The sequence below is a fragment of the Mustela lutreola genome, chromosome 8 (genome assembly GCF_030435805.1).
Source record: "Mustela lutreola isolate mMusLut2 chromosome 8, mMusLut2.pri, whole genome shotgun sequence".
Classification (NCBI taxonomy): domain Eukaryota; kingdom Metazoa; phylum Chordata; class Mammalia; order Carnivora; family Mustelidae; genus Mustela; species Mustela lutreola.
In genome coordinates, this window is record NC_081297.1 from 62,023,379 (window position 1) to 62,047,540 (window position 24,162).

The window sequence follows — 24,162 nt, forward strand, 5'->3', positions numbered from 1 at the left end:
GAATCAAATTCTTGGGGCGCCTGGATGGCTCAGTGGGTTAAGCCGCTGCCTTCGGCTCGGGTCATGATCTCAGGGTCCTGGGATCGAGTCCCGCATCGGGCTCTCTGCTCAGCAGGGAGCCTGCTTCCCTCTCTCTCTCTCTCTGCCTGCCTCTCCATCTACTTGTGATTTCTCTCTGTCAAATGAATAAATAAAATCTTTAAAAAAAAAAAAAAAAAAAAAAGAATCAAATTCTTTTTTTTTTTTTTTAAAGATTTTATTTATTTATTTGACAGAGAGAAATCACAAGTAGACAGAGAGGCAGGCGGAGAGAGAGAGAGGGAAGCAGGCTCCCTGCTGAGCAGAGAGCCCGATGCGGGACTCGATCCCAGCACTCTGAGATCATGACCCGAGCCGAAGGCAGCGGCTTAACCCACTGAGCCACCCAGGCGCCCCAAGAATCAAATTCTTGATTTTTGGCTCAGGTCTGATCTCAAGAGTTATGAGACTGAGCCCAGTATTGACTCTGAGCTTTAAGTAGGCTTGGATTCCCTCTCCCTCTGCCCCTCCCTCTTCAGATAAATAAGTCTTGAAAAAAATTCTATACTATCCTCTTCTTGTGCTTTATTAAAGATTAGCTGCATCACCACAGAATTTAAAATAAATTCTAAATAGGCTTTCACTTTTTTCACTTTTTTTATCTCTAACCAACAGTGAAACACTATTCGAAATGAATAACTGAGTACTGTGGTCCACTGATTAAACATACATTCCAATACATACCTCTTCCCTGAGGACTCTTTCCCTTCAATGCTCTCCTTATTCCTAATTCCTCTCAGCTCCACCTCCCCACTCCATTTCAGGCCTTCTCCTTTTCTCTCCCATCCCTTCTTAATACGCTACTTTCAAAGCAGTCTAGTAAGTGGTTCTCCTAGTTAGGAAGTACCAGAATCACCCAAGAAACTTACTGAAAATACACATTAGTGTAAGAGAAGGCAGATGGATTCTACTTTTAAGGTAACCAGAAGTTTAAAAAATTAAACCTTAATCAGCTTGCTCAGAGAGTAGGATATTCTAGCTAACTGAAAATTAATCAGAGAGTAGAGTAGGATAATCTGGCTAACTAAAAATTAAGTATTAACTTTTTTGTTGAAAATGCTTCTAGAGAGGTGCCTGGGTGGCTCAGCTGGTTAAGCATCTGCCTTCGGCTCAGGTCATGATCTCAGGGTCCTGGGATGGAGTTCCACAAGGGGCTCTCTGCTCAGTGGAGAGCCTGCTTCCCCATCTCTCTCTCTGTCTGCCCTCTGCCTACCTATGGTCTCTCTGTCAAATAAATAAATAAAATCTTTAAAAAAAAAAAAAAAAGCATCCTTTTTTGGCTCAAGTCATGATCTCAGGGTTCTGGGATCAAGCCACACAATGGGCTCCCTGCTCAGCAGGCTCCCTGCTTCTCCCTCTCCCTGTGCCTCTCCTGGGCTTGTGTGTGGTCTCTCTGGCTGTCAAATAAACAAATCTTTTTTTTTTTTTTTTAAAGATTTTATTTATTTATTTGACAGAGAGAGATATCACAAGTAGGCAGAGAGGCAGGCAGAGAGAGGGGGAAGCAGGCTCCCTGCTGAGCAGAGCCCGATGAGGGGTGGATCCCAGGACCCTGAGATCATGAGGTAAGCCAAAGGCAGAGGCTTAACCCACAGAGCCACCCAGGTGCCCCTAAATAAACAAATGTTAAAACAAAAAAGAAAGAAAGACTCCTTCTGGAACCCACTTTATCACTTTTCCCTCTTAAAGAGCTACAGTTCATAAGAAACACCTGATTACTTAATAACTGTTCTACAAACAGATCAAGTTTATAATCAAGTCTCATTCTACAATGCTGGTGGGCCAAGAGGCCAAATAAAGCCCTTGAGATAAGAATGCTTTTTTTTTTTTTTAAGATTTTATTTATTTATTTGACAGAAAGATCACAAGTAGACAGAGAGGCAGGCAGAGAGATGAAGGAAAGCAGGCTCACTGCTGAGCAGACCCTGATGTGGGGCTTGATCCCAGGACCCTGAGATCATGACCTAAGCCAAAGACAGAGGCTTAACCCACTGACCCACCAAGGTGCCCTGGTTTTACATTTTTAAAGGGTTGTAAAAGAAAAACAAAAAAGAATACTACGTGGTCCACAAGGCCTAAAATATTTACTATCTGGACCTTTACAGAACAAAGTTTGCTGACCCTTGTTCTGTAGCACCAAAAGCCCTGGAAGTACAGTGACCCTAAAGACACTGCCCAGAAATGCTCCTTTCTCGTAAGATTAACTGAAAAAAAAGTTTCCGTTAAGTTGGTTCCAAATGACTTAAATAGAATCATTCTATTTCTCTGATCAACGTGCCTTCTAGAAACTGTTACCCACAAAAATCTCTATTTCCTTCCTTAGACTCAACAATTTCAGTTAAGCTCGTTAGCTCTGGAAATGAATGCAAAAGACTGAAAGCCTTACCTGGGGCATTTGCTATAGCCAAGGGCAGGCTTGGAAGCTGGTGCACCTGGATCCCTGAAGCACCCAATGCACTGAGGTTAATGGTCTGGAGGCCAGGCATGGAGGAGAGCTGAGCAGCATTCACAGTGACGGTGCCGGTAGGGATGGAGGCGGCTGAGGCAATGGGTGTAAGGGTGGTATTGCTGCTGCTGGTCTGCCCCAAGGAAACACCCTGCATTGGGGCCAAGGTGATTGTCTGGGCCTGTGGGTTCTGAACTTGGAGATTCTGCAGCTGAAGAGTCTGCCAACTGACCTGTCCATTGGGCCCCACTGTTGGTGTCCGGATGATGATGGGGCCAGAGTTTGGAACAGCCTGAAGCTGGAGATTCTGGAGGGTTTCCTGGGAGATAGCTTGGGTTGTAAAGGTCTGCCCTGACAATGGTGCTGCTTGAAGGGCCTGGAGAGCCTGTCCCCCTTGAACTAGCTGAGGCTGGATAAGAATTTGTTGCTGTTGCTGTGTCTGCTGGTTTTGCTCTCCCTCTTTTTGCTGACTTGTTTGCAGAGAGCCTCCAGATGTCTGGTTCTGCTGGATGTTTAGAGCATCAGACCCCTGTAGCCCACTGACCCTCTGGGGTGTCTGCCCTTGAGAGTTGGTCCCTGCTGATCCACTGGTGGTAAAGTTCATAATTCCCATGTTGCTGGTGGTTGTAGTTGTTGAATAGCTATTGGCATTGGTGAAAAAGGAGCTGGAACTGGCTTGTGATGATACCAAACTGGCAGAACTGATGGCAGTCCCTGAGGTGGCGGGCTGTGAGCCACTCTCCTGGGACCCAGAGCTGCTGATAGTGACTGCCTGAGAGCTAGGAGTCAAGGTAGCTGCAGAAACGCTGTTGACAGGTAGCAAGGTGATATTCCCATTCAGGGCCACTGGTACGTTAGTCACATACTGAGTCTGTCCTGAGAGTACGTTATTAGCCAGGCCTTGGAGGGGGACAGCCTGCTGGAGTAGGTTTGGCATAGCAGCAATGATGTTGCCTCCACTTCCTCGATTTGTGATGATCTGTTGGTTTGCACCTGGTATGATCTGTATCTGACCAGAACCATCCTGCTGTACTTGGGCCCCAGTGGCTGCGAACTGCAGCTGTTGCCCATCAACGGTCTGGAACTGTGGGATTACTTGATACTGAATATTAGGCATCACTCCAGGTAATCCTGTCAGGACCTGCTGGTTCTGTAAGTTGGAAGTGGCGGCCACAACATACTGCCCACCAGAGACTGTGCGATTCTTGGAAGACTCACTGCCATTGCTGCCATTGGTACTGCTCCCACTCTGTTCCTTTGAGGTAGGGGTAGCCCCAGAGGAGGAAGAGATGATCTGCCAGCCATTGGCACCCTGTGAGAGTTGTGTGGCTGTGAGGTCAAGCTCACCTGTGCCCCCTGACTGGCTTGGGCCCTGGGAGTTGTTGCTGTTTTCATTGGGTGACTCAATTCTGCTGCAAGTTGCTGCCAGCAGAGCCAGAGGGGATGGCTGGGATTCCTGACCAGAAAATAAGGGAGAGGAGAGGAGTTAGTTTAGTGATACCCAGCTGCCAGCCCAGGGGGCAGTATAAAACAAATAAACAGCAAAACAGTGCACACAAAAAGGGGGAAAAAGGAAGGAAGGAAAAGGGGACCTATTTATACTCCTGAAATCCTCATCTTTGGGGATCTCCCAGTCTTTTGTTTCACTATGTTAACTTTCCTAGCTACAAAATGGCTTAGCTCTTTCCTAAAAATGTTTCTGTGAAAAGACAATCATCTAAAAATATTCACATTCTCTTAACATCTCCCCCACTCTGTCCTGATCATCACTTACCTGCCCTCCTCCTCCTCCACTGCTGCTACTGCCTGTGCTGCTGCTTCGAGCCTGAGAAAAGGCACCACCACCATTACCATTGCCCCCATTATTGCCACCAACTCCTTTTTCAATCTTCACCACAGCTGTCATTTCATCCATGGAGTGATCTTGGTCTAAAAGGAATTAAAAGACAACTTAAAGTTAGGGGAAGGAAAAGAGTGAGGTGAGGAAGAGTAAGGGACACTATAACGAAAAAGACATACAGCAAGATGAAAGGTACTAGTGTAAAAAAAAAAAAGTGAATTGGACAAAGGGCAGTTGTAGGACATACAGAACACAAACTAGGCTTAGGAGCACTAAAACCGGGCCTCAATTCTCACTTGCACAAAATTAAACCCAGAAAACATTAAAAATGTACTTTTCACATAGGAAATGTAAGGGGCAGTGGATATGTTCAAAGAGTTTCAAAATACAAAAAAGTATACTGGGGAGAAAAAGGAGGATAGGTAAGGCAAAAAACAACATGTGGGTGGATGGAAAGCTTGCTAAAATTAGGGTCAAAGGATATGGAGAAAGAGAAAACTTCAAGTGTAAAAAGCACCCAGAGCAGAAGAGGGGCAAAGAAAAAAGAACAAATAAAAAGTGTGAGTGGGAAAACATTTGTGAATACTGCCAAAGGACTAAAGGGGTCCAGGGCTTAGGAATCTGGAGGTTTCGGGGCGGACAGAGGGCGGGCCCTAGAGGGAAAGGGCGGTTTCGGGGTGAGGGGCGTGGAAAGGGCGGGACGGGGGGGGAGGGGAAATCTACGGGGGGAGGGGAGGGCCTTGGGGCAGGCGGCGACCAGAGGGCGGACCAGGGAGGCGGTTGGCCCGGGCGGGGCCTGCACTGTTCGGGCCGCCCCCGCGGCTCCAGCCCCCGGCGGGAGGAGCCTCAGGCGGGCGGCCGAATAGTGGGGGGTAAGGCCCGTCCCCCGTGGCCGGGGCGGGCAGGGGGCGGGCGAGGCCACGCTGCCCCCTCCCCCGGGGCGGGCGGCCCATCCCCCTCTTTCTCGCAGGCCCCGCCACTGCCCCTTCTCCCTCCCTTCCCTCCGCCCCGGGCGGGACCAAGGCCGCCGCCGCCGCCTCCCGCCCGCCCCCCCTCACGGCGGGGACCGCCCGGTCGGCCCTCGCGCGCGCCCCCTCATTCCCCTCCCACCCCTAAGCTTGGAGTGGACTCATCCTTACCGCTCATGGTGGCAGCTGAGGGACGAGCTCAAGGGGGTCCTGTCCGGGGGGGTTGGGGGGGGCCGGGAAAAACGCGGACGCTGACGAGGCAAGCGAACCCGGACCGGACAGGGAGGGGGGGGGTAAGGAGGAGGGAGCAGCGCGCCACAAGCCCAGCCTAGGCTCCGCCCCTTCGCTGCTGCCCCGCCCAATGAGGGAGGGAGAAAGGAGGGACTTGCAGAAGAAAGACGGGTAGGTTATCCAATGACAAGACTCGCTTGCTCGCTAAGGCGTGTAAGACAAAGTTGCGTGCCCGGTGTCCGCCCAAGGAGGCCACCCTCTCCGTTTTAAAAGCCAATGAAAGACGCAGGAAGCGAGGGTGGGCGGGAGCTAGTGATGATAGGCTTGGAAGGAAGCCAGTCAACCGCCAGGCGGGCTCCCTGACCGGTAGGGATAGGAAGAACTTTGACTGGAATGACAGAACAACAACCAACCAGAACCCTGGACATGCCTGGGCACAGTCCTTTTTGGGAGGTGTTAAGAAGTAGGCAGAAATGGGATAGGATGAAGCTGACCAAAACCAATCAGAAATCAGGCGGGCAGCCAGGAAAGTTATGATTGGATTAACACTGAAAAAAGACATGCTAGGACGCAGATTGACGTGAATGAAAAGCCAATTAAACGCCGAATGAGCTCTGGGGGCGGGATTTGGGAGTGGGCAGAGGAGAATTGGCGTCTCCCTCAGTCACTAACTCCAATGAGGCGGCGAAGGAAGGTAGGCACCGCCTCCAACTTGGCCAATGGGCGTTACTAGAGCCTCCCGTCCTGGGGAAGGGAGCAGGGCTGTGCCAAGAGGAGTTCGTCGCCATCTTGGCCCTCCTCAGGGGACGTCTTTACAGTGAATAGGTGGCACGCTTCGGTGGATCCTTGCTGCTCAGCAAGTGTCAGGGCCAAGACCGTCGGTTCGCAGTTCTACCTCGCCAGCAGGGCTCGTTCGAGCCTTCACTTAACCGTTCTTAAAAGTACCTCTCAAGTCTCACCCTTCCCGGGGTGGGCCGACCGGCGGGCGGATGCCTCTGAATGTGGGTGTAAGCCCTGTGGGTGCGTGCTCGACGAAATCTGGCGCTGCGCTCGCAGTTAACTGACAATTCACAAGGGCTTTGTCAGACCAGCAAACGCCATTTTATTAACTTCTCCCAGATAAAGCTGCTAACTACGTAATTTTTGCAGGGTTAACTTTTCATGGGCTGGTCTTTGAGGCTCAAATACACTGGAGAGCCTCCCAGCGTCAGTGTCCTATAAGCCACTTCCTGTTTCTCCCCTTCATTGTAAATACCGTCTAAGCGTAAAGCAGGATGGCAAGATAAGGAGTTCCTGCTTTTTTAACTACAAAGTTAAAGGACATTTTCCTCCAGGCACTGGAATTGCTGGCCTCTCATTCCACCTCTCCTTTTTCCTGCTTTTGGTGGAGGCAGCCTGGGTGACTTGTCAATGACACGGAGGTCGTTCTCTGTAGCCCCTTCTATTTTACGTGTTGTCACTAAGTTATTTACAATTTACAATTCAGCACTTCGTGACATGTTATGTTTTAAAGTCTGGATCCCCCTAAAACAGGCCTCTGCTGCTTTGCATAGGCCCTGAAGAAAGTGATTGTGGAATGCCTACTGTGTTAGGTGCGTAAGTCAGTTAAGCGTTCGGCGTTCCTTGTGTCATGCTCATAAAGAAAATACTGGTACCAGAGAAGTTATGTATTTTATAAGAAATTTAGGCTGCTAAATAACTGGCCCAAAGTCACAAAACTAGTAAGTTATAGTGCCAGATTCCAGCCCAGAGCAGTCCCACAAAAAGCCTTCCATAGATTCTTGAATAAAGCAGGCCTGATATAACCATTTATAAAAATGGGTTTAGGGGCGCCGGGGTGGCTCAGTGGATTAAAGCCTCTGCCTTCGGCTCTGGTCATGGTCCCAGGGTCCTGGGATTTAGCCGCACATCAGGCTCTTTGCTCTGCAGGGAGCCTGCTTCCTCCTCTCTCTGCCTGCCTCTCTGCCTACTTGTGGTCTCTCTCTGTCAAATAAATAAATCTTTTTTTTTTAATGGGTTTAATAAAAAATAATTACATATCTATTTTTAAATGTTTTGTATTGTTCCTTTTTAGCTACTGAAAACTACTAAATCTAACTTCTGTAACAGCTCAAATGGCATTATCTTCTTGTATACATTTATATAAAACATTACATTACAAATTACATTACAATAGCATCTCTCCCTAGATCAAAGTTTCCCAAAATATAATGTCAGATAGTCTCTATCCAAACCCTTGGTTGCTTTGTTTAAAAAGGTAGATTCTGGGGCTCCTGGGTGGCTCAGTTGGTTTAGCGGCCGCCTCCAGCTGAGGTTATGATCCCAGGATTCTGGGATCCAGCCCCTCCTCCTCCACAGAGGCTGGGGAGTCGGCTTCTTCCTCTTCCTCTTCCTCTTGGCCTCTCACCCCCGACCCCGTTCATGTGCTGTCTTTCTCTCAAATAAATAAAATCTTTTTTTTTTTTTAAGATTGTTTTAATTTGACACAGAGAGAGAGACATGGTGAGAGAGAGAACACAAGCAGGGGGAGTGGGAAAGGGAAAAGCGGGCCTCCCGCAGAACTGGGAGCCTGGTGTGGGACTAGATTCCATGACCCTAGCCAAAGGCAGATGCTTAGCGACTGAGCCACCCAGGCACCCCTCAAATAGTAAAATCTTTAAAAAATAATAACTTCTCTGGGCTTCCCACACACACACCTTTTTAAGGTTTTATTTATTTGACAGAAACACCCAGAGAGGAACACAAGCAGGGGGAGTTGGGGAAGGAGAAGCAGGCTTCCCCCAGACCCGGGAGTCCCACGTGGAGCCTGGGGCTTGATCCCAGGACTCTGGGATCATGACCTGAGCAAAAGGCAGACCCTTAACAACTGAGCTGCCAAAATGCCCTTCCCTGGGCTTCCTCATGTATAAAAATAGGAATAATGATAATCTATCAAATAAATATAATTACGTAATACATAAATAAATTTGAAAAAGGTAGATTCCTAGTCTCCATGTCAGACCTAGTAAATCAGATTCTCTGGGGTGAGGCTGGAGAATATTAACTTTTTAACTAATTCTTTCAAGTGATTAGTCCCTAAACCAAAGTTTAAGAAACAGTAAAGGATGGGGCGCCTGGGTGGCTCAGTTGTCAAGCAGCTGCTTTCAGTTCAGGTCATGATCACAAGGCCCTTGGTTGGAGCCCCACACTGAGCCCTGCATCTGGCTCCCTGCTCCATGGGAAACCTGCCTCTCCCTGTTCCATTCCCTCTGCTGGTGTTCCCTCTCTTGCTGTGTTTCTCTCTGTCAAATAAATTTTTAAAATCTAAAAAAAAAAAAAAAAAAAAGAACCTAAAAAAAAGGGAAAACTAAGGGATGAAACTGTAAAGAAGAAACTTCCAGAAGGGAAGAAACTGAAACTTCCGGGATGTTAGAAACCGCATTACTCATCTTTGTAAACCAAACTCTGGAGATTCTAACAGCTGTTTCGCGTATTTAGCAAAAGACCACACCTAAAGTTGCAGGGGTGGGTGGGGTGAGGTGGGGTAAGAGCTAACATAGAGCCCTCCTCTGAATGTTTTATGTATATATGTGTTGTCTAACTTAATGTTTTCAGTTAATTTAAGTTCCCATTCCCTTTTACAGATGAGAAAACCGAGGCTCAAATACTTAAGTTAAATTATGACAGTTCTGTTTAGTTCCAAAGCTTGTGTTTTTTTCCCATGGTTCTAAGCTAGTTTATCCTTGAAATGGGAATTAGAGTTTGATTCCTAGGTATTGAGAAAAAGGTCTCTTTTTTGATTTCTGATTGCTTTCTGATAAGAGAGCAAATGGGCATGACCCATCTTGTTCAATTCATCTGTGAAAACCTGAACAAAATTTCTTTAAACAAAACTAAGATACATTTTTTAAAAATGAATAACTTATTTCAAGGTTTCTCAAATCCCACACATGCCAGTGTCTGTCTGCATAACCATTTGTGAAATCATTTAAATAACTCCTAATGAGAGTGTTTACAAAGCAACATGGGTCATTTGAGAGATATTTTACTTCAAAATCAATAGTACAAGCACTAAGTGGTAACACTCCAGAGTGGCTGTCGGGATTCTTGGTGGTCTACCCCTCACTTATTCAGGCTCATCTTCCATTACTGTCCATTGCACTCTTACCTTTTACTTTGTTCTTTGTTGGACTCTTCCTTCAAAGCATTCTTTCTTGGGTCTCCATAGTTCAGAACCACAGTTTACTTAGCTATAAACTAAGGGTACCGAACTCTTCCTCTTAGCTTTGATAAGAACAACTTCTCTGAAGTCTTTTCCTAACTCCCCCAGATTGAATACTCTGTCCACTATGTTCTTTTAACATACCTCCATTAGAGGTTTGTAAATATCCAATCTCCTCCAACTAAAGCATTCTGAGGGCCTGGGTGATGCTTTTTTGTTTTGTATCCTCAGGGCCTAACATAGCATATAATTGACACCCAGTAAACAAACATTTAAGTGAAAGAAGTCTAGTCCCCCCAATCTTAAACAGATCTCCAGACAATACAAGGCTAAGGACTGACTCTCTGCCTTCAGTTGCTTGCCTTTTATAAATTAAATCATTCTTCTTGACGTGAAGCCACTCTTGTTTTCATCAATTTCTCACTTGGCACACCTGGCTGGCCCAGTTGGAAAGGCCTGTGACTCTTAATCTAGGTGTAGTGAGTTCCAGCCCCGTGTTGGGTATAGAAATTACTAAAAAAAATAAACTTGAAAAAAAGTTTCCACTTAGCAATCTGGTAACTAGGAACATTTTACAAAATAAAATATGCAGATATTTCAAAACCTTCCTTTTACACCATCATTGTAAACTTCCTTCTCAGTTAGCTTTCAACTACAGCTGTTAAATACAAAACAGACTTGGGGCACCTGGGTGGCTCAGTTGGTGAGCATCTGCCTTTGGCTTGGGTCAGGATCCCGGGGTCCTGGGATAGAGCCCCATGTCAAGCTCCATGTCGGGATCCTTGTTTGGCGGGGAGCCTGCTTCTCTCTCTCCCTCTGCCTGCGGCTCCCCCTGCTTGTGCCCTCTCTGTAAAATAAATAAATAAAATATTCGAAAAAATAAATACAAAACAGACTTTTTTTTTTTTTTTTTTTTGAGAGAGAGAGAAGTGCGCCTGGGTGGCTCAGTGGTTAAAGCCTCCGCCTTTCGCTCCAGTCATGGTCCCAGGGTCCTGGGATTGAGCCCAGCATTGGGCTCTCTGCTCAGCAGGGAGCTTGCTTCCACCTCTCTCTCTCTGCCTGCCTCTCTGCCTACTTGTGACCTGTGTCTGTCAAATAAGTAAATAAAATCTTTTTGAGAGAGAGAGACCATGCGTGTGCACATGCACAAGTTGGGGTGGGGGGTGGTGTATCTCAAGCAGATTCCATGCCCAGCACGGAGCCCTACACAGCTTCTCCATCCCACAATCCCTCAACCCTGAGATACTGACCTAAGCTAAAACCAAGGCTCTGATGTTTAACCGACTGAGCCACCCAGGAGCCCCCACATTATTCTACTCTATTCTGTTCTATTCTGTTCTATTTTACCTATTCTGCCTACTCTAGGATAAAGGAGGTCAGAAAAGAAAAAGTAAGAGAAAGTCCCTGATAAGATAATAAGGCATCAACAGTCTTCGACGCAAGACAAGTTTCTCTCTGAACAAGAAAACAAGCCTAGGGTTTTCACATCACGCTATCTAGGGTCATCTGAAGTGCAGTGGTGATTGGAGAAGTTGGGTGGATCATCACGCACATCCCTCAGTCTTTTTAGGGCCCTGGAAAGGCAAAAAAACTAAGAAAAGGACTATGTTAAGCCTGGTTTTTATTTGGGAAGCCTGGAACCTGTTGATGAGAAATCCAGGAATAATTACAGATATTCTTTATTATTACCATTATTTAAAAGGATTCATTCTCGGGGCGCCTGGGTGGCTCAGTGGGTTAAGACTCTGCTTTCAGCTCAGGTCATGATCTCGGGTCCCGGGTCCTGGGCCCTGGGATCAAGCCCTGCATTGGGCTCTCTGCTCAGCAGGGAGCCTGCTCCCCCCCCCCCCCCTCTGCCTGCCTCTCCACCTACTTGTGATCTCTGTCAAATAAATAAAATCTTTGACAAAAAAAAAAAAAAAAAAAAAAGATTAATTCTGGGGGCACCCGGGTGGCTCAGTTGGTTAAGCCACTGCCTTTGGCTCAGATCACGATCCCAGAGTCCAGGGATGGAGTTCCACATCAGGCTCCCAGCTCCGCAGGAAGTCTGCTTCTCCCTCTGACCTTCTCCCCTCTCTCATGCTCTCTCATGCTCTCTTACTCTCTCTCTCAAATAAATAAATAAAATCTTAATAAGAAAAAAAAAAGATTCATTCTGGGGGCACTGGGTGGCTCAGTCGGTTAACTGGCTGCCTTAGGCTCGGGTCATGACTCTAGGGTCCTGGGATTGAACCCTACGTGGGGCTCCCTTCTCAGCTGAGAGCCTGCTTCTCCGAGCTCTCCCTCTGCCTGCCATTCTGCCTACCTGTGATCTCTGTCTCTCTGTCAAATAAACAAAATCTTAAAAAAAAGATTTATTCTGTCCTTTGCTATGTCTTTATTTCTGTATCTGAGCAGCACTGTGGTTCACCCCTGCCTATTCTGTACCTTGTACTAGGAAGGCCTCTGTTCAGTCTGGCAATCTGTCCGTGGCTCTGGTGAACTTAAAGGCCTGGAGGGGGAAGAAGGGCTGAGGGTGGGGGAAATGAAAATTCTGGAGAGTTGGGGGGCATGGTCAACAACACAACTTAGTTATTGCTGGAGTTGAAGTCTGGCCCAAACTTCTCGAATACTCTCTTTTCTGAGGGCTGCAAGATGACGGGCCTGACTTTAAACCCAGCTGATGGTCTCCAGAGCTTGACAACAATTGGACAAACAAAAGCAGAGGTGGTCTGAGGTGGTGGGGAAGAGGAAGAGGAAGGTCTGAGACTAAATTCCACAATCTATCCGCATTCTAGAGAGCTAGAGAAGGCAGGCTCAGAGGCAAGGACGGCTTAGAAAGAAGCCTAGACCCCAAACTGAGCAAGGAGACAGCTCTTCTGCTCATTTAAGTCTGTCCCCTGTGGACTCCAGCTTGAAATAAACGCATAATCAAAACATTTGCCTCCCCTAAAATATCCAAACCCTTTGGACACCTCAGGGACCTCAGCTCACCAGACCTGGAAGTATGCCAGTACCTAATGCCAGTTTACCCACCAGTCACCCCCACCCAGACTGCTGCACCCCAAGAGTGACTGGGGTCCTGCCCTGCAGTTTAGCATTGTTAAGAGGAGTAAAGTTCCTCTTTTAACCAAAAATGCAGCAGCTTCCTCTCCTGGGACAAACAGTCCTGAGTCCTCACTAGAGGCCAGAGCTGGGAGAGTTACACCACCGGCAGCTTTCCATTCCCATTAAGGAAAATGGCCCTAACAGGACAGACACAGCAAGACTGGGAAAAGGACCTGGCCTCCCCGCTCATCCACAGGAGAGGCTGGAGGAAGAAAGGGGAGGAGTAGGGGGGTAGGCGGCCCAGTTTCCCCCTCCCATGCAACTAGGGCCACCCTGAGGGCGGGCGGAGGGCCGGGCTGTGGGAGGAGGGAGCTGGATTCATAAACAAACCCGCCTGGGCCACGAGGTGCCCAGAGGAATGGGGTGGGGTTTGCAGGCCTCCCAGGCCCAGCCCGGAGCTGGCTGTCTCCTGTGAGCTGGGCTGGGCCTCTCCACCCCCAAGTTTCCGGAGAGGGGTGGGCCCTGTGGCTCTCCCCAACCACAAACCCCTCCTTCCTGCTTTGCCCTCCCTCCCCCGACCCGGGAAGCCAGCTGAAGTTCGTAGAGGCCCAGGCGTGACATCTAACTTCTCGTCTCTTCTTCCGGAAGTTTGGACTGTCCCCAGGGCTAGTGGGTGGTTTCTGTGGGGACAGGGCTCTGGAACACCATGTTCTTTCCTTCTTGAAGTGGCCAAGGGAGACGGTGGAGAGTGCAAGGTGGGAGAGGGCGGGAGCTTCCCAGACTTATGCCTCCAGCAGGGGTTTTCCCACCACCACCGTGAAGCTCTCCAGCCCAGCTGAGAGGTAATCTTTACCTAGGCTGGCCTGTTTTCTGCTTTCCCCTCCCCCACCACCGCAGGGGCTCGGACGTGCCTGGACAAAGGTCCCTGGGAACCTCCCAGGAAGAACTTGCCTTCAGTCACTCGCAACAAAACTGGTGACTAACTCCTATACAGAGTATAGTTACTTCCTTCTTATTGATTAGGAAATACATTCAGGACTTGAGAAATGTGCCCAACCAAGGTCCAAGGCAGAACAAAACTGACAACAATTCTACTTCTGTGGCATTTCCCAAAATGTGATGTACTTACTAACTGGTGGAATGTAAGCATTTCTTTGTGTGCTCTTGTAATTAATTTTATTTTCTTAAGATTTTATTTATGTATTTGACAGCACAAGCAGAGGGAGCAGCGGGCAGAGGGAGAAACAGGCCCCCTCTTGAGCAGGGACTACCTGATGGCCCTTGCCCAGCACCCTGGGATCATGACCTGAGCTGAAGGCAGCTGCTTAAAGACTGAGCCACCCAGGTGCCCCTCTTCTGATTAATTTTAGGAAGAAACAACAACATTACCAAACCTGTCATTTCAGAGGGGGTGTTGTTATGATAAAGAATAAATTAATGGTATACTATAGAACAAGGGGAACCTAATAATGTTAAAAATTATGCAGGTGGAGTGGGAATGTGGGGAAATAAACTGTAACTTCTGGTTTCACCATCTAACATGCAGCTATTTTTAAGGAAGAATGGAATTTCTTCAGTGACGGGCTAGCTTAGATGCTACACAAGCTTCTTTCAAGCACTGACACTCTAAAGCTTAAAAGCAAAAAAAAAAAAAAAAAAAAAAAGTACTGTAAGGCAGGACCTAGAAAGCCAGGGAACAAGAAAAACTGAGCTATTAGAGTCAGGAATTTTTCTGAGCCACAGCATTACCAGGCCCATGACCAACGGGCCCAGAGCTGGAGGAAGGTTTCTTGCTCTCTGCAGTGGAGAGTGCAGGGCAGCATGAACGGGTCCTGGAATGGTTCCAGCCCAATCCTGGGGAATTTTGCCTGCTTAGTCTCTACGTTCAGGACTAAGGGAGGCTGCCTGTGTGGTATCTGCCTGTGTCCCAGAACTCTGCTTAATCCTGCTCTAAGACTGAGCCAATCCAAGCTGCCAGCTTCAAGCTGATGCTTTTCTCAGTACCTCCCCCCAAAACAGCCCACTCCTTGCTGGTACACACCAGCAGCCTGCAGGCTGGGGCTCAGCCAGAGCTCGCTTCCACAGGGGATTGACTACCTAGGTCCTCTCAGGCTCAGCCTCCTCCCACCTTCAAAAACACTGAGTCAGACCACCCCCGACATGAGCATTATGTGTGCCTGATGTAATGTAATATGGAGAACACTGCATCACCTAAGAAGTAGTCTTTCCAAAAGCATTGAGCCTGAATCTAAAGGAGTCTTTATATCTAATCACTGGCTTGCAGAAAATATGGGGGCTGGCCAGAATAAGGTAAGTGGAAACACAAACAAATAAGAAAAATCCAAAAGGTAGGACATTCTACAGGGCAATTGACTGTTTATTCAACAAGTCAAGGGCATGGAAAAAGAGGAGGAAGGGCTGTTCTTGCTTAAAAGAGACTTAAGAGGCAAAAGAGTCACATGCAATATGATCCTATTTTGAACAAATCACTTGTAAAAAGATGTACTGGGGACAGTTGGGAAAGTGTGACTGAGGACTGGGTATTACATGATATTAAGGAATGATTGTTAGTTTGGGGGCATGATAATAGTGTTGGGATTATATAAGGACATGTCATTATTAGCAACGTATAGTGAAATATTTAAGGGTTTAATGTCACGTCTATAAATTATTTTTTTATTTCTTATTTGAGTGAACGCTACTCCCCACGTGGGGCTCAAACTCAACGATCCTGAGATCAAGTCACATACTCTGCGGACTACGCCATCCAAGTGCCCCGCATGCCTGTAGACTATTTTAGAATACTTTTAAAAAGGAAATAATTGGGGGGCGCCTGGGTGGCTCAGTGGGTTAGGCCTCTGCCTTGGGCTTGGGTCATGATCTCAGGGTCCTGGGATGGAGCCCCACTTCTGGGCTCTCTGCTCAGCAGGGAGCCTGTTTCCATCTATTCTGACTTAAATCACTTTTTTTTTTTAAGATTTTATTTATTTACTTGACAGACAGAGATCACAAGTAGGCAGAGAGGCAGGCAGAGAGAGGAAGGGAAGTAGGCTCCCTGCTGAGCAGAGAGCCCCACCAGGGGCTCAATCCCAGGACCCTGGGACCAGGACCTGAGCCAAAGGCAGAGGCTTTAACCCACTGAGCCACCCAGGCGCCCCTGATTTAAATCACTTTTAAATAATATAAGCGACTAATATTTTTTAATTAAATACTCTTAATAGTTAAAATACCTATTGAGTGCTTTCTCCTTTTGCATACCCAGTAACAGGCCCATTTTCTTTCTGCTGGAGTACGTGTCTTCTCGCCTATTCTCTCCTCTTTTCCCTTTGCCACATCAGCTTATGGCACAGTGCCAGGGACATGCCACCTCTTGCCACACAACTCAAGATTTGGTGGTTTAGAGGACAGAAGTAGAAGTCTGAGGCTTCCTTCGCAGAGCCTTTTTAGAATCACTTTCTGGGTGGTGGTAGCCGACTTGCGGGGAGACAATCTCCCCCACTCCCCAAGCCACCCATTTCTTGACCAGCCAGGAAAGGACTCAGGGAAAATTGGGCAATCTCCCCTGGGGCTGGCTTCTGACCAAGGCTGAGGAGGGAGACAGAAGGCGGGGGAACTTCCTGCCTCTCAACATGTGTGATTTTTTTTTTTTTTAAAGATTTTATTTATTTATTTGACAGACAGAGATCACAAATAGGCAGAGAGGCAGGCGGGGTGGGGGGAGGTGGGGGGGGCAGGCTCCCTGCTGAGCAGAGAGCCCGATGTGGGGCTTGATCCCAGGACTCTGGGATCATTACCAGAGCCGGAGGCAGAGGCTTTATCCCACTGAACCACCCAGGCACCCCTCAACCTGTGTGATTTTTTTTTTTTAATCTCCCACTATTACATCTCCCCCAACTCATCGGAGACCAAAGCCAATCTCTCCCCTGTGCTCTTTCATTCAGTGTCAAACATTCCCCATGTAAGAGATGGGGCTAGACTCTGCAGGAGATGAGATAAACAAGACATGGTCCTCCCTCTAGGAACTTGTGGCTTAGTAGAGGAGGCCAACTCATACCCAGCTAATTATAATACTGTATGTTAGTGCAATGAAGGAAATATATACACAAGCGATCCCTTTTTAAGGGGCCTGATGCCCAGGTTTCTCCCCAACAAACTTCTCTCTTCAGACTCCTGCTCATTCCCCTCACAGCAGTAATCAGCCATCAACCCTGCCAGTCCTGTCTGTAAATACCTGTCAGATTCATCCCATCCTCTCTCTCCATGTCCCTAGTCACTACCTTATTATCACTGCCTTATTAGGCATCTCCACCCACTGCCTAACTGGTGTGGTTACTGTAGAGAATGGATTCCTCTTCTCCAGGTTGATCTTCAAAATAGGTTCCAGGGTCCCCAGCGAGTCTTATCAAGAGAGAACTCCTATCTTTCTCTTTATTATTATTTATCTGAGAGAGAGAGAGAGAATGGGGGGGAAGGGCAGAGGGAGAAGCAGACTCCCTGCTGAGCAGGGAGCCCTGGACTCTGGGGCTCAATCCCAGGATCCCAGGATCATGGCCCTAGCCGAAGACAGATGCTTACCACTTAACCAACTGTGCTATACAGGCACCCTGTTAGGCCTCACCTTTCACCTAGAGATGTAAGTAAAGCTCCAGCTATGTCCACTCAACTGTTTACCCTTCACAAAATAGGCCAAGTGGTTTCCTCTGCGACATCCCCTTGATGGACACACAGGTATGTGCCTGGAGTGCCCTTCCCCCATAGTACTTCAGGAACTCACCTTTCTTCTTTTTTCTTTTAAAGATTTTATTTATTTTTTTATTTGACACAGAGAGAGAGATCACAAGCAGGCAGAGAGGCAGGCAGAGAGAGAGAGGGGGAAGGCTCCCTCCTGAGCAGAGAACCCAATGCGGTGCTTGATCCCAGGACCCTGAGATCTTGACCGGAGCTGAAGGCAGAGGCTTAATCCACTGAGACACCCAGGGGCCCCAGGAACTCACTTCTCAAGTCTGTAATCAAACTTCATCTCTGGAACCCTTTCCAGAAATAAATATCCCTTTTCTCCCTAGAACTGTCCATGGTTCTCCACGTACCCCATTGCAACATGTGCTGTCTCCCCCCTTGCAGCCTTCCCCATTTTATTTGTTTGTACATTTATAAACATAGTGGAGAGAAGTGAACCTCGGTTGTTGAAGCTACAGGTCAGAGTTCACATTCAGGCTTAATACCTGGACAACAGGAGGCGAATTGCTTAACCAGGCTGAGCCTTGGTTGCCTCATCTATAAAGTGAGGCTATTATTACTTACCTGGAAGGGTTGAAGAGAAATAAATGAAAATGTGGCAAGACAATTTTGCTTTCATTGTGGTTGTTGTTATTGTTGTTTTAATCTGTTTGGATTTGTGTATGTGTGTGAAAAAGAATATTTAAAAAATTTTTAATTTAAATTCCAATTTGTCGGCCCAGGCTCACTCAGTTGGTAGAGTACATGACTCTTGATCTTGGGGTTGTAAGTTGAGCACCAAGTGGGTAAAGAGATTACCTAAAATTTTTTTTTTTTTGAGATTTTGTTTATTTGTCAGAAACAGAAAGAGCAGGAACAGGGGGAATGGCAGGCAGAGCAGGAGAGAGAAGCAGACTCCCCACTGAGCAGGGAGCCCCATGTAGGACTCAATCCAAGGATCCCAGGATCATGACCTGAGCAGAAGGGAGACGCTTAACTGACTGAGCCACCCAGGTGCCCCTATATCTTAAAAAGTTTAATTTTTTTTTTAAGATTTTATTTATTTATTTGACAGAGAGAGATCACAAGTAGGCAGAGAGGCAGGCAGAGAGAGAGGAGGAAGCAGGCTCCCTGCTGAGCAGAGAGCCCGATGCGGGACTCCATCCCAGGACCCTGAGATCATGACCTGAGCCGAAGGCAGCGGCTTAACCCACTGAGCCACCCAGGCGCCCCTTAAAAATGTTTAAAAAAAGGGCGCCTGGGTGGCTCAGTGGGTTAAAGCCTCTGCCTTCCGCTCAGCTCATGATCTCAGGGTCCTGGGATCGAGCCCCACATGGTGCTCTCTGCTCAGCAGGCAGCCTGCTTCCCTTCCTCTCTGCCTGCCTCTCTGCCTACTTGTAATCTCTCTCTCTCTCTCTCTGTCAAATAAATAAATAAAATCTTTAAAAAAAAGTTTAAAAAAATAGTTAACGTATGATGTAATATTAGTTTCTGGTGCACAAGATGTGATTCAACACTTCCATGCAACACCTGGTGCTCATCACAAGTGTAGTCCTTAATCCCCTATTTAATTTTTTAAAAGTGGGCTCCGTGCCCAAAGTGGGGCTTGAACTTATGACCTGGAGATCAAGAGGTCAAATGCTCTACCAACTGTGCCAGCCAGGTGCCCCTCACCCCCCACCAACTGACCCATCCTTCCACCCACCTTAATCTGTTTGGATTTTGTTTTACTTCACTTGAGTAACACACAAACATCATCTCTTTCTGTAAGGTTCAAACAGCCAGAAGTTTGGGGGAGTACACAACACCTCCCTTCACTGATGTATCCTGCACACGCTTTTCTCTCTTTTCCCAAAGTAGGGAAACACCTTCACCAGGTCATAGTCCCTATTCTAAGCATTTACATATATTTATATACTTCCAACAGATATTTACCCCATATCTACTATGTGCCAGGCACCGTTCTGTTATGACAATGAAGACACAACAGTGAATAAAATAGAAAAAGTCCTCTGCTCTTTTGAGCATACTTACTTTGTTCACACATATCTCTTCATTATTGGTATTTTTAATGTAAATAGGTAGGATAAGTATTATTCTACAGCTCGCTTTCTTTTTACTTAACAAAATCCGTTAAAGATCTTTTCATGTTAGTTTATCTCATTCTTTTTTTTAATTCTTTTTGTTTTCTTTCTCTCTCTCTCTCTCTCTTTTTTAAAATATTTTATTTACTTATTTGATAGAAAGAGATCACAAGTAGGCAGAGAGGCAGGCAGAGAGAGAGAGGGAGAAGCAGGCTCCCTGCTGAGCAGAGTCTGACCCAGGGCTCCATCCCAAGACACTGAAACCATGACCTGTGCTGAAGGCAGAGGCTTAACCCTCTGAGCCACCCAGGTGCCCCTATCTCACTCTTTTTTAATATTTCATTTTTTAAATTAAATTTTAAAGTTTTATTTGAGAGAGAGTGTGAGCTGGAGAGAGAGTGCGAGCTAGCATGGTAGGGGGAGGGACAGAAGAAGAGGGAGAAGCAGGCTCCCTGCTGAGCAGAGAGCCTCATGTGGGGCTCCATTCCAGAACCCTGAGATCATGACCTGAGCCGAAGGCAGATGCTTTAATCCACTGAGCCACCCAGGCACCCCTAGCAGGGATCCTGATGCGGAACTTGATCCCTGGACCCTGAGATCATGACATGGGCTGAAGGCAGATTCTTAACCGACTGAGCCACCCAGGTACCAGCAGTTCTTGATTTTTCAAACTCTCCCACAGCAAATATCTTCATACGTATATGTACCTACATATGGCATTTAGGAGGGACTGGGGAAAGGAATAGCAGAATGCTTAAGAGCACAGATTCTGGAGAGACACCATAGTTGTGATTCCTGACTCTGTCACTTACTAGTTGCATGACCCCTGGGCAAGTCACTTAACTTTCATTTGTAAAATGCAGAAACAGGAGTATTTACTCCAGGGCTCCTGGGTGGCTCTGTCAGTTGGGAGTCAAGACTCCTGATTTCAGCTCAGGTCCTGATCTCATGAGATAGAGCCCCAAATTGGGCTCCACACTCAGTGGGGAGTTTGCTTCTCTCCCTCTCCCTCTGGCCTTGCCCCCCTCCCTCACATGTGCTCTCACTCTCTCAAATAAATCAATCGTAAACAAACAAACAAAAAAGTATTTATGCCATAGAACAGTTGAGCTATGGTCAGAATCCCAGCATACACTATGCACTCGATACATATTATCAGTATAGATCCCATAAGTAGAATTGTCCAGTCAAGATTATGCACATAGAGGGGCACCTGGGTGGCTCGGTGGGTTAAAGCCTCTGCCTTCGGCTCAGGTCGTGATCCCGGGGTCCTGGGATCGAGCCCCACGTTGGGCTCTCTGCTCCGCGGAGAGCCTGCTTCCTCCTCTCTCTCTCTGCCTGCTTCTCTGCCTACTTGTGATCTCTGTCTGTAGGGTAAATAAATAGAATCTTTAAAAAAAAAAAAAAGATTATGCACATAGAAAATTTTGATATGCTGCCAAAATATCTCCTCAGGGGGCCCTTAGGTGGCTCAGTGGGTTAAGCCTCTGCCTTCGACTTGGGCCATGATCTCAGGGTCCTGGAATCAAGCCCCGCATTGGGCTCTCTGCTAGGTAGAGAGCCTGCTTCCTTTCTCTCTCTCTGCCTAGCTTTTTCCCTACTTGTGATCTCTCTTTCTCTGTCAAATAAATAAATAAAATCTTAAAAAAAAAAAAAAACCTCCCTCAAATATTTCCAGTTACATTCATACCTGCACTGTGAAAGTGATTGTTTCCCAAATTCTCACCAATTTTAAAAATTGTGAGTCCGGTACTTCCATAATCTATTTGTTTTTTCCTGATTTACCAAAATTTATAAGGACAATTATCTCTTCTGTTATTGTCCATTTGTATTTTTTTCTCTCCTTTTATTTGCTTTGTCCATTTTTCTACTGAAATGTTTGACTTAAAGAAGTTCTTTATGGGGGTGCCTGGGTGGCTCAGTGGGTTAAAGCCTCTGCCTTCAGCTCAGGTCATGATCCCAGTGTCCTGGGATCGAGCCCCGAGTCGGGCTCTCTACTTAGCAGGGAGCCTGCTTCCTCCTCTCTCTCTCTCTCTCTCTCTGCCTGCTTGTGATCTCTGTCTGTCAAATAAATAAACAAAATCTTTAAAAAAAAAAAAGTTCTTTATGTACATTAGATACCAATTCTTTGTTAAAATCTACTTGCAACGAGGGATTCCTGGCTGGCTCAGTCAGAAGATGTGACCCTTGGTCTTGGGTTGTGAGTTCAAGTCCCACATTGCTCAGGGAGCCTACTTAAAAAAAAAAACAAAAATAATAGGTGCACACATACATGTATATATATACACATACATGTCAGTGAAGCATGCGACTCTTGATCTCTCTTGATCTCAGGGTTTTGAGTTCAAGTCCCACATTGGGTATAGAGATTACTTACAAAAATCAAGTCTTAAAAAAATCCATTTGCAAGGACGTGGGTGGATCTGGAGAGCGTAATGCTAAGTGGAATACGTCAGAGAAAGACAAATACCACAGGATTTCATTCCTAGGTGGAATTTAAGAAATAAAACAAAAGAGCAAAGGGTTTCAAAAGAGAGAAAGACAAATTAAAAAAAAAACAACAAAAAACAAGACTCTTAATTATAGAGAACAAACGTGGTTACCAGAAGGTGGGGGGAATGGGTGAAACAGGGGATGGGGATTAAGACGTGTACTTGCTGTAATGAGCACCAGGTGATGTGTGGAATTGTTGAATCACTACATTGTACACCTGAAACTAATATAACACTGTATGTTAATGAAGGAATTAAAAACTTAAGAAACAAGGGGTGCCTGGGTGGCTCAGTGGGTTAAGCCGCTGCCTTTGGCTCAGGTCATGATCTCAGGGTCTGGGATCCCGCATTGGGCTCTCTGCTCAGCAGGGGGCTGCTTCCCTTCCTCTCTCTCTGCCTGCTTCTCGGCCTACTTGTGATCTCTCTCTGTCAAATAAATAAAATCTTAAAAAAAAAACAAAACAAAACTTGGGACGCCTGGGTGGCTCAGTTGGTTAAGAAGCTGCCTTCAGCTCAGGTCATGATCCCAGCATCCTGGGATCAAGTCCCACATCGGGCTCCTTGCTCAGCGGGAGCCTGCTTCTCCCTCTGCCTCTGCCTGCCATTCTGTCTGCCTGTGCTCGCTCTCTCCCTCTCTCTCTCTGATAAATTAATAAAATCCTTAAAACAAAACAAAACAAAAAAAAACCTTAAGAAACAAGGGGCACCTGGGTGGCTCAGTTATCTGCCTTCAGCTCAGGTCATGATCCTGGTGTCCTGGAATGGAATCCCTCATCCGGTTTCCTGCTCTGTGGGGAGCCTGCTTCTCCCTCTCAACGCTGCCTGACTCTCTCCATGATTGTGCTCACACTGTCTCTGTCAAATAAATAAAATCTTTTTTTTTTTAAAGATTTTACTTATTTATGTGACAGACAGAGAGCAGGCAGAGAGAGGGGAGGAAGCAGGCCCCCTGCTGAGCAGAGAGCCTGATTCGGGGTTTGATCCCACGACCCTGGGATCACGACCTGAGCCGAAGGCAGAGGCTTTAACCCACTGAGCCACCCAGGCACCCCAAATAAAATCTTAAAAAAAAAAAAAACAACTTCAGAAACCAGAGAAATTCTTTGTTAAAATATGTCAAATATTTTTAGCCTGTCAATTGTCTTTTGTTCTGTTTTGGTTTTTGAGGTATAATTTTATACAGTAAAGCGCACCCATTTGAAATATATATTTTGTTAAGCTTAGACAGATGATAACACCACGTAGCCATCACAATAATCGGGATATAGAACACTGCTTCAAAAGGTTCCCTGTGCCCCATTGTTCCAATTCCTGCAAATACTCCCCTACCTCAATCCACAAAGAGCCAATGATGTGCCTTCTGATTAGATGTCATTCTAGATTTGATTCTAGAAAAATATTAGTTTTGTCTTTTCTAGAGTTTCACAGAAATAGACTTGTACAGTATGCTTTTTTTTTTTTTTTTTTTTTGCTCTAGCTTCTTTCACTCAACATAATGGCTTTGAGATTCTTACATATTGCTGGGTATATGAATAGCTTGTTCCCCAGTATTCCTTCATAGTATTACATTCTACGAATATATCACAATTTGTTCATCCATTCACATTTAAAAATTTTTAAAATTTTATTTATTTTTTAAAAAGATTATTAATTTGTCAGAGAAAAAGAGAGCATGAACGGAGGAGCAGCAGGCAGAGGGAGAAGCAGGCTCCCTTGATGAGCAGGGAGCTCGATGGGGAACTTGATCCCAGGACCCCGGGATCATGACCTGAGCAGAAGGCAGAGGCTTAACCAACTGAGCCACCCAGGCGCCCCTTTTCACTTTTTTTTTTTTTTTTTTTTTAAGATTTATTTAAGGGAGCGGGGGTGGTTCAGTTTCTTAAGTGTCTGCCTTTGGCTCAAGTCATGATCCCAGGGTCCTGGAATTGAGTCCTGAGTCAGGCTCCCTGCTTAGTGGGGAGTCTGCCTCTCTCTCTCCCTCTGCTCCTCCCCTCACTCCTGCTTGTCCCTCTCATTTTCATTTCTCTCAGATAAAAAAGTAAAATCTTGGGGCACCTGGGTGGCTCAGTGGGTTAAGCC

At 46.5% G+C, this 24,162-nt stretch overlaps 1 protein-coding gene across 1 annotated transcript in view; it reads right to left on the minus strand.

The window, feature by feature from the left end:
• SP1 (Sp1 transcription factor) overlaps positions 1 to 5,642 on the minus strand; it is a 51,994-nt gene extending 46,352 nt beyond the window's left edge. Inside the window, exons 1-3 of the mRNA XM_059185190.1 lie at positions 5,504 to 5,642; positions 4,299 to 4,453; positions 2,465 to 3,980 (exon numbers count right to left, since the gene is read on the minus strand). Coding sequence (XP_059041173.1) covers positions 2,465 to 3,980; positions 4,299 to 4,453; positions 5,504 to 5,510 — 1,678 coding nt within the window. The 5' untranslated portion in view covers positions 5,511 to 5,642. The remainder of the gene's footprint in view (positions 1 to 2,464; positions 3,981 to 4,298; positions 4,454 to 5,503) is intronic.
• Positions 5,643 to 24,162: the final 18,520 nt, after the last annotated feature.